The sequence below is a fragment of the Micropterus salmoides genome, unplaced genomic scaffold, assembly GCF_014851395.1.
Source record: "Micropterus salmoides isolate LMB-PRFRI ecotype aquatic unplaced genomic scaffold, ASM1485139v1 Ms_hic_scaffold_16, whole genome shotgun sequence".
NCBI classification, from domain to species: domain Eukaryota; kingdom Metazoa; phylum Chordata; class Actinopteri; order Centrarchiformes; family Centrarchidae; genus Micropterus; species Micropterus salmoides.
Window position 1 is genome coordinate 4,848,122 of NW_024040707.1, and position 13,883 is coordinate 4,862,004.

Genomic DNA, 13,883 nt, shown 5'->3' on the forward strand with positions numbered 1-13,883 from the left:
TGGATGCTTAATACTTATGTTTTAATTTTTGGTTTTATTGGGAAATGGTTTTCACATTTATTTATTTTACAATGATCTGATTGTGACCTTTTTCTAATTAACAATTTAGATGTATTTCACTCAGGACTGTTGTCTAGGTCCCCTTCTCTTCCTGTTATACATGTTTCCTTTGTGCGATATCAATATAACGTTACACATAATGCTAATGATCAAATATGCTGATAACTATTCATTTCATGAAATAAAGCCATTGTGCAGTCATGTCACGGTCTAATTTTATTAATGGTAGTTATGCAAAACTACTTTATAAGGAAACATTTCAAAAGATGATTGAAAGTTTGGCTTTCACAAAGCTGCAGATGTAAATCTACATTTGCTCATTTAGCTGACGCTTTTATCGAAAATAGACTTACAATTGCTGTACATGTCAGAGGTTGCACGCCTCTGGAGCAACTAGGGGTTAAGTGTCCTGCTCAGGGATACATTGGTGGATGTGTCGCAGTAGGAATTAAACCCAGGTCTCCCATTTGATAGGTGTCACTGCCCCATCGCCTGTTGGATCTGTTTACATGGGTTTGGGAGTACGACTGCATATGGAAAGAGTTATGTAAAGCCTTTTGTGGTTCCAAAGAGAAATCTGATAAATTGGCTCAACCAATGTCACTTGACTACTACACCTGAATATCTGACCGAACTGGGGTGGTGATGGCGCAACGCATAAGACACATGCCTTTGGTGTGACAGACCTGGATTCAATTCCCCACTGTGACCCATCGACCAATGTGTCCCTGAGCAAGACACTAACCCTAGTATCTCCAGAGGTGTGCGACCTCTGGCATGTATAGCAATTGTAAGTCGCTTTGGATAAACGCGTCAGCTAAATGAATAAATGTAACTGACACTGAGTTGCATTGTGGGTAATGCAGGCGCCAGGTTTTGCTGGTAAAATGCGTGGAATAAAAAAAAGAGGGAATTTTACCAAGAATGTGGCGTGATGTGATGTTTGGTAGCTGAGTAATTCTTATTTGAACTGGGAACTTGCTTCATGTCACTGACTTTTTGAGGAGTATGGTTGACATGACTATTGAATGAAAAGGGAGTTATTCAATATAATTTTCTAATCCACGGGATCTTGTATCTCTGACTGACAACAGGTCTTGTGGTGTTCCACAGGGCAGTTGTCCTGGTCCCCTTTTTTTCTTCTTATACTGTATATGCTTTTTTGGCGTGATGTCAACAGAAACATAAAATTACCATATTTTTAGGGTAATTATACAAAAAGTAAAAATATAATTTGAGGTCGTATATGGAAGTCACATTTAAATCAAAGAAACCCAATGAGAAAAGAGGCTCTGAAGCAACAGAAACATTTATTTTACAACAGTACATCAGATACTTCATTTACCCACCCATCTGCCTGACAGACTCATACATCAGTCCATGCTAAAAACAGAAAACCTCTACATCTATGTACTGTGCCACTGCGTTTATATACAGCAGTTCTGCCATTTTGCCACTTGATTGTCAAAATGGTTTACATCTACAATTCTATACATCCCCTTCACACACCAGCTAGTCGTTACTCAATTATTAAAAACTTAAGAAAAATAAAATAAATAAAATGCTTCAATATTATTATCATCTGGTTGCTATATTCACACTTAAATCAGTTCTTGTTATTTATGTCTTGGTTTCAGATCTAACAATGGAAGTTCCTTGACTCCAGGTTTATGGTTTTTAGGCTTCAAGCTGCATTCACTCAGACACGTGTTGCATGTTTGATCAATACAGGAAACATTTCAAAAAAGAAAGGAGGGATTTTGGGTTTAACAATGCTGTGTTTCAACGGTCATATGACATAAAGCACAAAACTAAGTAAAGAGAAATTTCGGTTAAAACAGAACATCTGCAGGTTACATAAAAACCCTTTCAAAAGGTCCATCAAAACTGTTTTTTTGACCAGATTAGTGCAAATTAAAAACTGGAATACAAACTTTAAAACTTAATCCAGTATGTTTACTAGGGCAGACATCGCATATATATTTCACTAACTTATGTAAGAAACAACTTAATGTAGCTCTATTTCATCCTTATTGTGGTCTCAAATGGAGCTAATTTAGGGACTTTATGAATCTGCAGATTCCCTGAAACAACCTCTGAAATTTGTGATTGGAAGTTTAGAAGAGAAGGAAAGCCATGGAAGAGATTTATTTAGCTCTTATTGCACTTTCTCATGATATGTAAAAAATCCAAAATGAACAAAGCGTTTGACTGAGGAATGAAAGTAAATATAGTGAATAAATTAGCCTGTTTGGTTTAGTGTAGGCGTTTTTTTCTCTTTACAAAAATCAAATAGTTGACACAAAGAACTACTGTAGCAAGCTGTTATGCTGCTGATGTGTGACAAATAAAGACCTACAAAAGTTGATATAACTGTACTAAGCAGTCTGATTGTTGAAGATTGTCTACAAAACTTCTGCCACACGAACAAATAAGACTTTGGATATCAATATCCTCCCTTCATTAAACAACATAAATAAGAAAAAACAAAAACAGTGAAAAGCAATTCTACGGAGAAAAATAGAAAGAATTAAAAAGTGTTCGAATTTCTGACCAACTTAAAAGAAATACAGTGACACAAAATCTAAACATACACTTTACTCGACATGTACAGCATTTTTACTTCCTCACAAAACATATTAAAAACTAAAAACAAACAAACAAAAAAAGGGCTTAATCAGTGTGTATGTCTGGTCTTCTGGATGAAAGCAAGAGGTCACTAATGTGTGGTAATGTCCTTGTAATGTTTCCACTAATAAGCACTGAACTCTGCAGTAGCTCCCACAGCAAACACAGAGATTTCAATGTGATCCAGGGAGCTCGATCTTTTGTATGGGGAAGAGAAAATGGATCAAGGTTAAACATAGAAGAAGGAAGAAGTGAAGAGAAGGAGGAGGAGGTTCACGGCAAATCTACAATGGAGGTAATAACAAGTAATGTGACTAATGACTGAGAAAAAGGACCCAGGATGTTACACGCTAGTATTGCCTGATGTAGATTTAGTTTAGTCATGGCAACATGTGCAAAGGCTGGTTAAGATTCAGTCCTAACAGCTGCAGGGGTTTCTGGCGTTTGCCTTTAGGAAGATGTTTCTGCTAAAAACTCATATGATTTATCATGCTGCAATACTGTGCTGGATGACAGAGGAAGCTGACATGCTAAGGGTGGCTGCATGCCACAATTATCAATAATAATAAGTTCAAATCTTTAGGTATCTCTCTGGGATGGTATTTAGACCACTTGAACAAACTGTTTCATATCGTTCTGTCTGATTTAAGTGACGGATGGCAGTGCAACACCTGTTGAAGTGTGAGCCGCCCTCTCCAGACTGAGAGGGGCTCCCGTGGTTATGTTTATGAGGGTATTGAGGACAAATAAACACCCTCAAGCCCCACCCACTCCTTTCAACTCCTCACTGAACATAAAGACAGGATCACTGACCTACTTCCAGCCAGCACTGGGCTGACAGAGAAGCCTCGATAAGTGTTTCCCAGCGAGCTAAGAGGAGATGATTAACAAAATCAATATTTAAATCAAAAATTTATAGACAACAAGGGTAAAACATTAAATGTACAAATTTTCTTGTTTAAAAAATGAAATTTTCAACGATGTGTCTGCCTGGCACGCCTTGCATACATTTCCACTTGGAAAATGTCTGACTTGATTGATGGAAAGTTCCTTGTATTCACCTACAGGCCAGAAGTGCTTCTGTACATGCTTGTTGCGTGTACGGTAGAGCACGGTGGTAAAGTACAAACTGGTCTTTGCAGTAAAACTGGATAGTCTTACAGGCGCTTCGGGTTGCATTTACGCTCTTAAAGCGCAGTTGAAAATCCTGGCTGAAATGCCTCCTAGTATACACGCACCGTCACAAAATTATTACTCTTAAAAGTCAATGCATATCTTTACTATCAATCCTGTTTCTCTCTCTGGCTTCATCCACCATTAGTACTTTCTTTTTGTGCTGAAGTTATGTGATCTTTATGCTTTTTCTTTCTCATGATTTAAAAAACAAACAACCAAACCCTGTAATTTGTGTGGACACTTCTTATTTAGTACATGTGTCTCTTTGTTTTGAAAGGGTTGGCGCGTCCTTTTTTAATTCCCCTTCCGTGCTAACAATGAGTTCCTCTTTACTCGTAAGATGAATGTTAGTGAGGATCACCCAATCACAATCTTGTCTGCGTTCTGTCTAACCAGTGTTAAAATAACTAACTGTTTATTGTTTACTGATATTTCAAGTATTATTTTTAGTAGTATTTATTTTTCCTCCTTCACTTTTCTTCTCCCCTCAAAACAAGTTAAAAGATTGAGCTCATGCTGTCGATGAGTAGTGTGTGTAGTAGTTGCTGGTGTGTGTGTGTGTGTGTGTGTGTGTGTGTGTGTGTGGTGTTTTTAATTCACCGCTGCAGTTGAAGGGAAAATAATGGACACGGGTGAATGATAAGAAAGAAGAAAGGTGAGTGAGTGTGTGTGTGTGCGTGCAGTATGTGCATCAGTTCTGTGATTGTGGTGGAGTCGGTTGTGTGGGTCTGTTATTGGTTGATACTGTAGCTGTGGTGAACTGTAAGGTGTGAGCTGTATATATGAGTGTGTGTGTGTGTTAGTATGTGTCAGTCCTGTAGCTTTGGTGGGCATCAGAGGTAAGCTGGGTGGTTTCTGTGGCGGAGGACGGCTGCATCACGATGGGATCGCCTCCATCTGGGGAAGACAGACAGACACACACACACACATAAGAACACATGCAAACAAATCTCTCTAAGACCAATAAGACTCCCTAAAAAAGACCAAACAAAAACAAACACTGCCACGTTTTCTGTAAAGCCACAGGCATGTAATTCCATCCTAACAGTGTTTGTGTTCCCTGCAAGTGTCTCTGCATTACCTCACAAAAACATTACGCTGCAACTCCAAATTAAGCATCAAGTCCGCTAGGAGTAAACATCATGTTTACACAATCAACTTGCTGACAGAGATGCAGAGTGTTTCATTTCACTGCATAGATTGTCTACGTCCAACTTCACGTATGTAAAGTTACATATTACATTGAGCACATTTGCGGAAGTCATCTTGGGCTTCGGGAAACACTAGTCGACATTTTTCAATATTTTCTGACATTTTAGACCAAACAACTAATCAATTAATTGAGAAAATGATCGACAGGTTAATCGATAATGAAAATATTTGGTAGATGCAGCCCTAATTGGGTGATGTCAGAGATTTGCTGGTGGCTTTTTACAGCTGCTTTATGTTCTTCCAATGCGACTATAATGTCTTTAACTATTACACCTAAGGTTCCCAAGCGTTTTATCAGATGAAAGTAATGATAACAGAAACAATTTTAACTTATTACTTTTAGACTCTCACAGTTTGTACTTGTGATTATTGGTTCCATGTTGGCTTCGTTTTGTAGTGTGATCAATACATTTTTTTCCCTAAAAACACGATTAAAAGCAAGACTGAAGGTGAACTTTATAGAAGTAACATTAGCTTGACAATCCAATCAACTTTAAAGACACGTCAAAATCATATTTTAGACATTTTATGGCCCATAATTCACATGATTGGATATAGAGTTAGGGTTAGACACATTACATACGCAACAAGAATTCTTAATTTAAATCAATAATTTATGAAGGAAAACCTCCTCTGGTTCTAGCTCCTGTTGATTATCTCCTTGTAAAGTGAATATTTTGGGCTTTCGACAAAAAAACAAGCATCGTGGAAATTATGATTAGCAGTTTTTCCACTATAACTGGTATTTATTGATAATTAAGAGATTACAAATCCATTATGAAAATAATAGCTGCATTAGTAATCTAAACAGTGTCAAACAAAAGAAAACTAAAAGTAGGGTTATGCTTTTAGATCTAGCTCAGAGTTAACGTGCTAACAAGTGTGGAAACAGATATTTCATTGCCTAAATTTCAAGTTTAAATGCAAGACCACACAGATGTGATATTTACACACAAGATCGTTAATGTAATCCAAAACTGGGACCATTTAGGGATGTTGTGTAAAATATTCAACACTGGGAAAGGAAAAGTTTTCAACTCCCAGTTTTTGCCCCCCCCCCCCAGTAAAGCAGTTAGCATGCACCCCAGCCCTCACCTCTCTCGTCAGCGGTCATCTGGGCCTCCAGGTCCTCGGGGGAGACGTAGAACTCGGGCTCCTGGTCCATGGGCGGCCGAGGTTTACATTTGCCGCAGCAACAGTTACAGCAGCAACACAGGCAACAGCAGCAATAACAGCCTGTGGACAGGCAGCAGAAGACGAACAAGGCCTGTGGGACGAAGAGGGGGGAGACAGAGAGATATATATATTAAACAACTGATGAAGGTAAACATGGACGAGGCAGAGAGATACAATTACCACTTAGTAAATCCTAGTTATACGCTGGACTAGCCGTGGCATCATGAGTGCCAGTGTCATCATAGAAGTAGATAAGATTGTGATGTTTATTGCAGCTTCAGTAATATCTTCTGCTTTCCCTTTGAAACACAGCTCAGAGCTGCTTCAGTCTGCATGTGCCAAGGCAGAAAGAGCGAACGAAGCACAGCTAGTCCACAGTGCATGCATTGGCCTCACCCCCCATCTGTCTTCCTACCTTCGCCCACCAGCTGGACAGAACAAAGTAGGTGTTAACGTTCTCCTCTCCAAACTGCTCTGCGACGTAGAGCCCCAGCGAGCCGTATTTGTCGTAGATGTTCTTCTTGGTGGCGTCGCTCAGAATGGAGTGGGCGTTATTGATTTCCTTAAACTTTTCGGCCGCCTCTGGGTTGTCCGGGTTCTTATCTGGGTGAAACTTCAACGCCAGTTTCCTGTAAAAACAACAAATCCCCCCACAGAAAGAATAGAGGATCTTAGAGAATGGCACTGAAATAAGTTTTTTACTAGTCATAGTATAAAAAGGACTACTAACAAATGTTCTGGTAAGCCATGACAGTATCAGAACTTTGTGACACAGCTAAATGGGATTCAGCCAACATAAATTTTTATTATTTACCCGTGCCTTTCCCTTGTGGCATGTCAAAATGTCTTTTGTGAAAAGGGCAAACTGTATGTTGCAACAGTCTTTCAGTCAAGCATATGAATGAAGAAGGTTTACTCGGACCATAATATTATAATAGAATTGCTCTTAAGTATTAAACACTTTTTAAATATAGAAATTTACTCCCAGAAAATTAAAAGGAGGGCAGAGACTTTAAGTCAAAACTGTGTAAAATGTCACTCTTATGTTGTTGTTATTTATTTATTTACATATTGTCTTAAGCACCATTGCAAGCAGAAATCTAGTAGAAAGAAGCAGAAATGTGGATAAATTGGAACAGAATAATGCTTAATTTGTTTACTGCAGTACTGCAAATAAAATCCATGATTATTTTATAAAATGTGAATGTTTATATGCTACTATTAGCAACAGAAACAAATGTCATGTTGTTAGCAAGTTTGTTTGTAATTGAATAAGGGTGTAAGCCTGAGAGATTTTTGTCAAGCATGATTCAGAAACACAGAGCTGCAGCAGGTGCAGTTAAAAGTAACACAAATCAATATAAACTAGCTACAAACCCACCATGCTGTGCAGGATTACTCTTTTAAAGCAAAGAGGGAAATTAGATTTTACATCTTTAAAACCTATTTAAACTAAATACGCTAAATGCTTTATTCAAGAGCTTAACAAATCAACACGAGTGTGAGGAAAATGTTGACACATGTACACACACTATTAAAATATCTACATGTAACTGCTTAAATTAACTTCTATTTATTTCAGTATCCCTTTAACTTATTAGAAGAGTTTAATACAGGCGTCTGGCTCCCTCTAGTGGGTTACAACGTAAAACATCAGGATTAAAGATGGAGGATGGGGGCTGTTGTGTGTATGTGTGTTAACATATACCTGTAACATTTCTTGATGTCTTCTGTCGTGGCGTTCTTGTCGACTCCCAGCACGGCGTACAGCGTTTCTCCCGACGTGGAGAGAGATCTCTGTCTCTGCTGCTCCATGACCTCTGTGTCTCTCTCTTTGTTCCTTCTCTCACTCGCTCGCTCTCACTCAGTCTCTCACCTGTCAGGTAGGAAGAAACACAAGAAAAGAGGGCAAAGAAGCTAAAAGGTTAGAATCAAACAAGTAGTTTTTTTCCAACTTGAAGTCCTTTCATCTGCCCTTTTGACTTTCCTTCTAGCACATCTTCTCTCATATAAATCCAGCGTATTTATCTTGCATTAGGCTGAAATTTTAAAAGACCAAAAGGCAAGACAATTTACATTAACCTACAAAAATGTTGAGTCTTATTCTGTCTGATCCAGTCCCCAAATGCTAGGTGACGCTATCAAACCGGTCATCTTTCAGGTACAGGTCCATTAAGCCCCCCTGCTGCAGATAAAGTTACACTAAACGGTGTCTTTCCTGGCTTTTAGAGGCTTAGACGTAACAAAGCACAGGGACAGGGTGAGAGAGGAGACTCAGAAAACACAAACAGCTGTTTCATGCGAGTAGCACTCGTGTGAATGTAGAAACGTGGCTTTGATAGAAGAGAAAACACCAGCAGAGCACATTTGGAAGATTTTAACAGGAAACCATGATCAAATATTACACTGATTCCACCTTTTATGGTGAATGTAAAGCTGCTTGTTTATGGACAGATGGTGACTGACCTCTTTCTTAATACGGGGCGTTGTGGGATTTAAGGGTGTGATGTGTAGAGGAAGAGAAAGGAATAAATGAGTTTAACTAGGGTAACTTAAGTTCATGTCTCACAGCCAGGCAGAGAGAGAGAGAGATTCATTTATGTTTAGAGGAGCTGCAGTGAATAAGATGCTAATCAGAACTAGAAGAACAAGAGGTAGAGGTGTTGGTAAAGACGCAGGAAGTAGATGAGAGCAGTTGAAGGAATGTTAACTGGTAAGTCCTGTTATCGTTGTGTGCAGGATGACATGCAGTACAGCAGTTTGTACTGTTTGTACAGTCAACCTCTTCCGCTTCGCCAGCTCTCGTACGTCTGCCGTTGTTTTACCCCTGAATTAACTCTGGGTTGCGGACCGGTAAAGGGTCTTGAACATTTGTCACTAGGTCGCATGGAAACCATATGATTTGGCAAACAGAAAGTGAAAAATATTCACTTCACTTAAATTTTATAGTCTTTTAAAAGTCTTAATTATTTTGAACTTGGTGAGTCAACCGTTGTCACGCCCCTAAACAACAATATACTGATTTAAACTGGAGTAGGCCATCAGCGTGCGAGATAAACCAGTCCATCATCACATGAAATCATCATCAACTCTGAGGGCTGCTGGGAGGTGTTTCGTTTGGCCCACTTTCTCTCTTGTGTGCTCTCCTTTAAATCCCCCATCTCTCTGTCCTTTGTTGACACGAATCAAAACTTACATGCACGTGAACCCACAGACAGACTTATAAGAGACCCCCCCTCGTCTAACTTAAGTGCGAAGTGACGGGCCGGTGCCAGTCGGTTAGCCCGAGACAAAATTGTCAGTATTGAAAAAAAATCCTCCGCACTATAAAATGGTTGAGAAATCCTGATGTAAGTGATGTAATTCTGTTTATCTACAGGATTAAATAAGGAAGTGTTAACTAAGACAATGACCCATCTAAATACACAGGAAAACAGCTACAGTCTACAGAAATGTCATTTTTGATATCATGGCTGTGACGAGTTTAAACAAAACTGGAGAGTGAACAATGTTTCTTGAAATACTATCCAATAACTGAATGAATAAAAAACAAACCTTACTGTGAAATGACTTGCTACATGTGCGGGTAAGTATCACAACAAGATGTGATCTTAGCTATCCAAATTACGTTCGCACATAACAGGCTGGTAAACGAGTGGTGGAGAGAAAGCTTTATTCATTTGGTTCCTTTTCATTCAATTAGAAAAATTGTTGTCTCAAAGTTCAGTGTCTTAACTTACTACTTAGTAACTTATTACCTTAAACAAAGACTAATATTACCATCATGTAGTGCTTGGGAGGTTTAATTTTTGACTGTCAACTGGAATACAGAATATCTAATGTGGAAAAATAGCCACTGGTAACTTCTTTATCCAAGCTGCCGTGGCTGTAGCACGCTCTAAACTTAGTGGAATTGCATGTTATGCACTTCCACTAGCATTCATGATAAATCACCTGGTAAAAGCCTAATGAAATACATGTACGAGAGTCAGTTCCCAGCAGAGGCATAATAAAAACACTGTGGGGATAAAGGGGTTTATGGACAGCAGGCATCATATGCAGACCAGAGTACAAAAACATTACACCCATCAACATGTGTTGTAAAGGGGTTTTTACATCTGAAGGAAATCTTCCTGAACTTTGACCTGAGCAGCCCTAACCCTGTGTTGATATAACCCTATCAGACAGCAGGTGGATGGGCGTTAGCTGGCTTAGAGACCACAGTAAGCCAATTCAGCTACACAGACGGACTGGACCAGACTTATATTAACTACACGATAAAAAGCTGCGCACGCTGTCTTTACACTGCAACGGCACCTTTCTGATGAGCAATTATCTCACTATGATTCATGGGATGAATATTGTAATGAGAACACAGTTCCCATCAGCGGCATTTACACGCATATTAAAATACTCTGTGGTGCATTCATAGGAAGCTGAAATAATAAAACCAACATGCTCTGAGTTAACCGATTGAGCAACACCATTTTTCATCAGTTTCTGGTAATGAAGTGTTCTAGCATTTCTTCTTGGGAATTTGTATATTTCCTGCTAGAAAAGATGCCACTAAAAGACGCCCTGAAATATCAATTCAAGCAGTTTTCAAGCAGTAATGTCATGATAAAAACAGATAATTAAGTATTCTATATTCAGTAAATGTGCACTAGTGTGATCTTTGTAAGTATTGTATGTTTTAGCTGCAATTTGAGTCCAGTTCACTGACAAAGCACAGTGCTAAGTGGGGTGGCGGTGGAACAGTGGATACGACATAAGCTTTTGGTGTGAGAGACCAGGGTTCAATTCCCACTTCAAATGTGTCTCTGGGCAAGACACTTAACCCCTAGTTGCTCCAGAGGTGTGCAACCTCTGACATATATAGAAATTGCTTTGGATAAAAATGTGTAAAAGGCATGTAGTAAACCCAAATTCAAGCCTAATCAATCCTGAAACAGAGTGTGACATTTTTAGCCAGTGCTCTCTGATAGACAAACTGTAATTTCTAAACCCTTCTAACATATTTTTGGCATGTTGGTGGTGTAACATTACTGTATAGTCCAATAATAAACTTGGCCAATAATACCAGCCATACCAATGTATTGGTCAGGCTGAATCACTCACACTACAAAGTGTGTGTGAAGTGAGGCAGTGAGTGGGAGGAGGTTAACTTTAGCAGATAGTCAGTGGTGTTTGAACAATCTTAAACACACACAGGGTGGAAAAAAAGGGCACAAAGTGGACTAACACTGAGTATAAAAGAAACAGCCGCCATAAACAAACACACAAAACACTAAAAAAGCTTCATGTAAAAGTGTCCTATTCCTATTCGTTGGAATATAACGATGCATGACACCAGGCTGACACAAATGTTTACATTGTTGAAAGCCCTCATTTGTGTGTCAGCCCGTAGTCTATGTCTAAAGCCCTATTTGGCGCCAGATGGCTGTTATTGCCATGGTAACCCTACAATGCTGAGACAATGACACGCCTGAGAGCACATCGATTTAACACCTACCTAAATCCCGCCCAATGCCGTGTCCCGGATTAACCAGTCACAACACAGATTCACAACCCACCTGACTGGGATCAACCAATGAGGGCGACTCATCCATACCACCAGGGATTATCAACGTACTGAGAGACTGTGCTAGTGTGTGAGTGTGTGTGTGTGTGTGTGTGTGTGTGTGTGTGTGTGTGTGTGTGTGTGTGTGTGTATGTGTGGTGAATAATCACATCTAACCACCACCATAGTGAGCCTAAACCAAAGACTGCCCACCTGTGCCGGCAGCCAATGAGACTTTCCGTTGTTGAATGAGCTGTTCATCAAATCACCAATTCACAGGAAGAAACACACTGGAAAGAATTAACACACGGTGTAATGAGGGTGAGAGCATATGGTCCGTGTCTTAAGAGTGTGAGATCTGAAATGTGTAGTGTTTCCACACCTGAGACTCATTTTATCCACTGAGCATGAAATGCTCTTGCTCAGCCTCGCTCTGCTTCATGTTCATCTGATAACCACATTTATTTGGTCTGAACTAGAGTGGAAAACAGTTCACACCGTCCGAATGCAGGAAAAGTGGCAGTGGGAAGTAAAAATCTCGATCACAATCAGCCAAACAGCCCGGACCCGTCGAGGAATGGATCCATTGTGTATGCACTGTGCGTTCTGACACCTTTCTATCAGAACCAGCATTAACTTATTTAACAATCTGACCAACAGAAGCTGGTTGTAATTGGATCGGACCACATGGAGCGACTGTTTAATGATTCAATTATAATTCTAAAGTTAAAAATATCACATCTACCTTTGCAGTTTTCACTTTTTGCCCCCAAATATCGGAACGTTCATCGCAATTTTTTAGAAAAGCTGCTGCAAAATCATGCATCTTAAGTCACGATAATCACAAAAAAGGCCAGCGAAATCCTGGAGGGACTGAATGTTATGACTGATCGGTGTATGTACTGTATATAGCGATAATATATTTATAGTCTAGTATAGTCAAATTTTCTGCAAAATCTATTAAAAGATAACCTGATTAGGAATGCCTGTTTTTAGCAAATCCAGCCAATTAAATACCTGACAAATAAAGGAAATTCAACATGGATGCCAAAATATTACTGTCCAACAGTGCATATTGAGTTACAACCATTGTCCGCAATTTTTTCGTCTTACACTTGCAGTGAAGTTAGCTGCATCTGTGCTAATTATGCTTTTTTTGTTTTGCTATATTGTGAATAGGTCACACCTCATCCTTCATTTGTCAAGTAACACAAAATCCAAACTGATCTCATCATGTGCTACACCAATCGGAGTTCCTGAATGGTCCAGCAAATGCATCCATGCAAAGTTTGAAGAGAAGAAGAAACTAGTAACACACACACACACACAAAAAAAATCCAATCCAAAAAAATCCTCTTTAGAGAACAATATTTTCCTAATAATTCAGCATCCATTGCTCATTTTGGATAAATCTACAAGTCTACATAACCGGAGATATTTTAGGGGATAGCTTCCAGCTAGCTTGCACCTTTAATACATGTGTACAGAACCAAGGAAGAAACAGCTGCATACAAACATCAGTACAAACTTTGTTTTGTTTGTTCTGCTCGGCTTTCCAAGGTTGTGCAACATCGTCTCCATAACAAATAAAACATAATCAAACGGCCCGTGAACCTCTGAATATCTGCCAAATGTGGTGCTGTCTGTTTACCCACTGTGACCTGATGTCTGTTTGAATAATAACACTAACGCGCAATAACAAATGAGAGTCTATGTGTTTATAATTCGTGGCTTTGCACTATATGTACATAAATCCTCCCACAACACCAGGATCTTTAAAGCAGTGGAAAGAACATAATAAAAGCAGCAAAACAGAAACATGTGGCAAAAAGCACTTGAATGACATGATACAAAAGAATCAAGTGATATTAACCAACTGCAGACTTTGTGTTTTGAAGGGGGAAGTGAGCGTAGGTGTTTTACAGACAGAAGCTGAAAAAAAAGTGGTGCAACACATCCTTTTGGAAACAAAGGGGAAGAACAAGCTTTAAAATTGGATTATTCTTGCCTGGGAAACCAAATTTAGAGTTAAACTCAGAAGTACCACTCACTTAACAGACACAAACTAATA

General features: G+C 39.2%; 1 protein-coding gene across 1 annotated transcript in view; it reads right to left on the bottom strand.

Annotated features, from left to right (window-relative positions):
- Nucleotides 1–1,351: 1,351 nt before the first annotated feature.
- The window catches only part of dnajc5ab (DnaJ (Hsp40) homolog, subfamily C, member 5ab), a 30,050-nt gene continuing 17,518 nt past the window's right edge, over nt 1,352–13,883 (bottom strand). Inside the window, exons 2-5 of the mRNA XM_038722164.1 lie at nt 7,961–8,128; nt 6,668–6,881; nt 6,172–6,343; nt 1,352–4,761 (exon numbers count right to left, since the gene is read on the bottom strand). Of these exons, the coding sequence (XP_038578092.1) occupies nt 4,664–4,761; nt 6,172–6,343; nt 6,668–6,881; nt 7,961–8,067 (591 nt within the window). The 5' untranslated portion in view covers nt 8,068–8,128 and the 3' untranslated portion in view covers nt 1,352–4,663. The remainder of the gene's footprint in view (nt 4,762–6,171; nt 6,344–6,667; nt 6,882–7,960; nt 8,129–13,883) is intronic.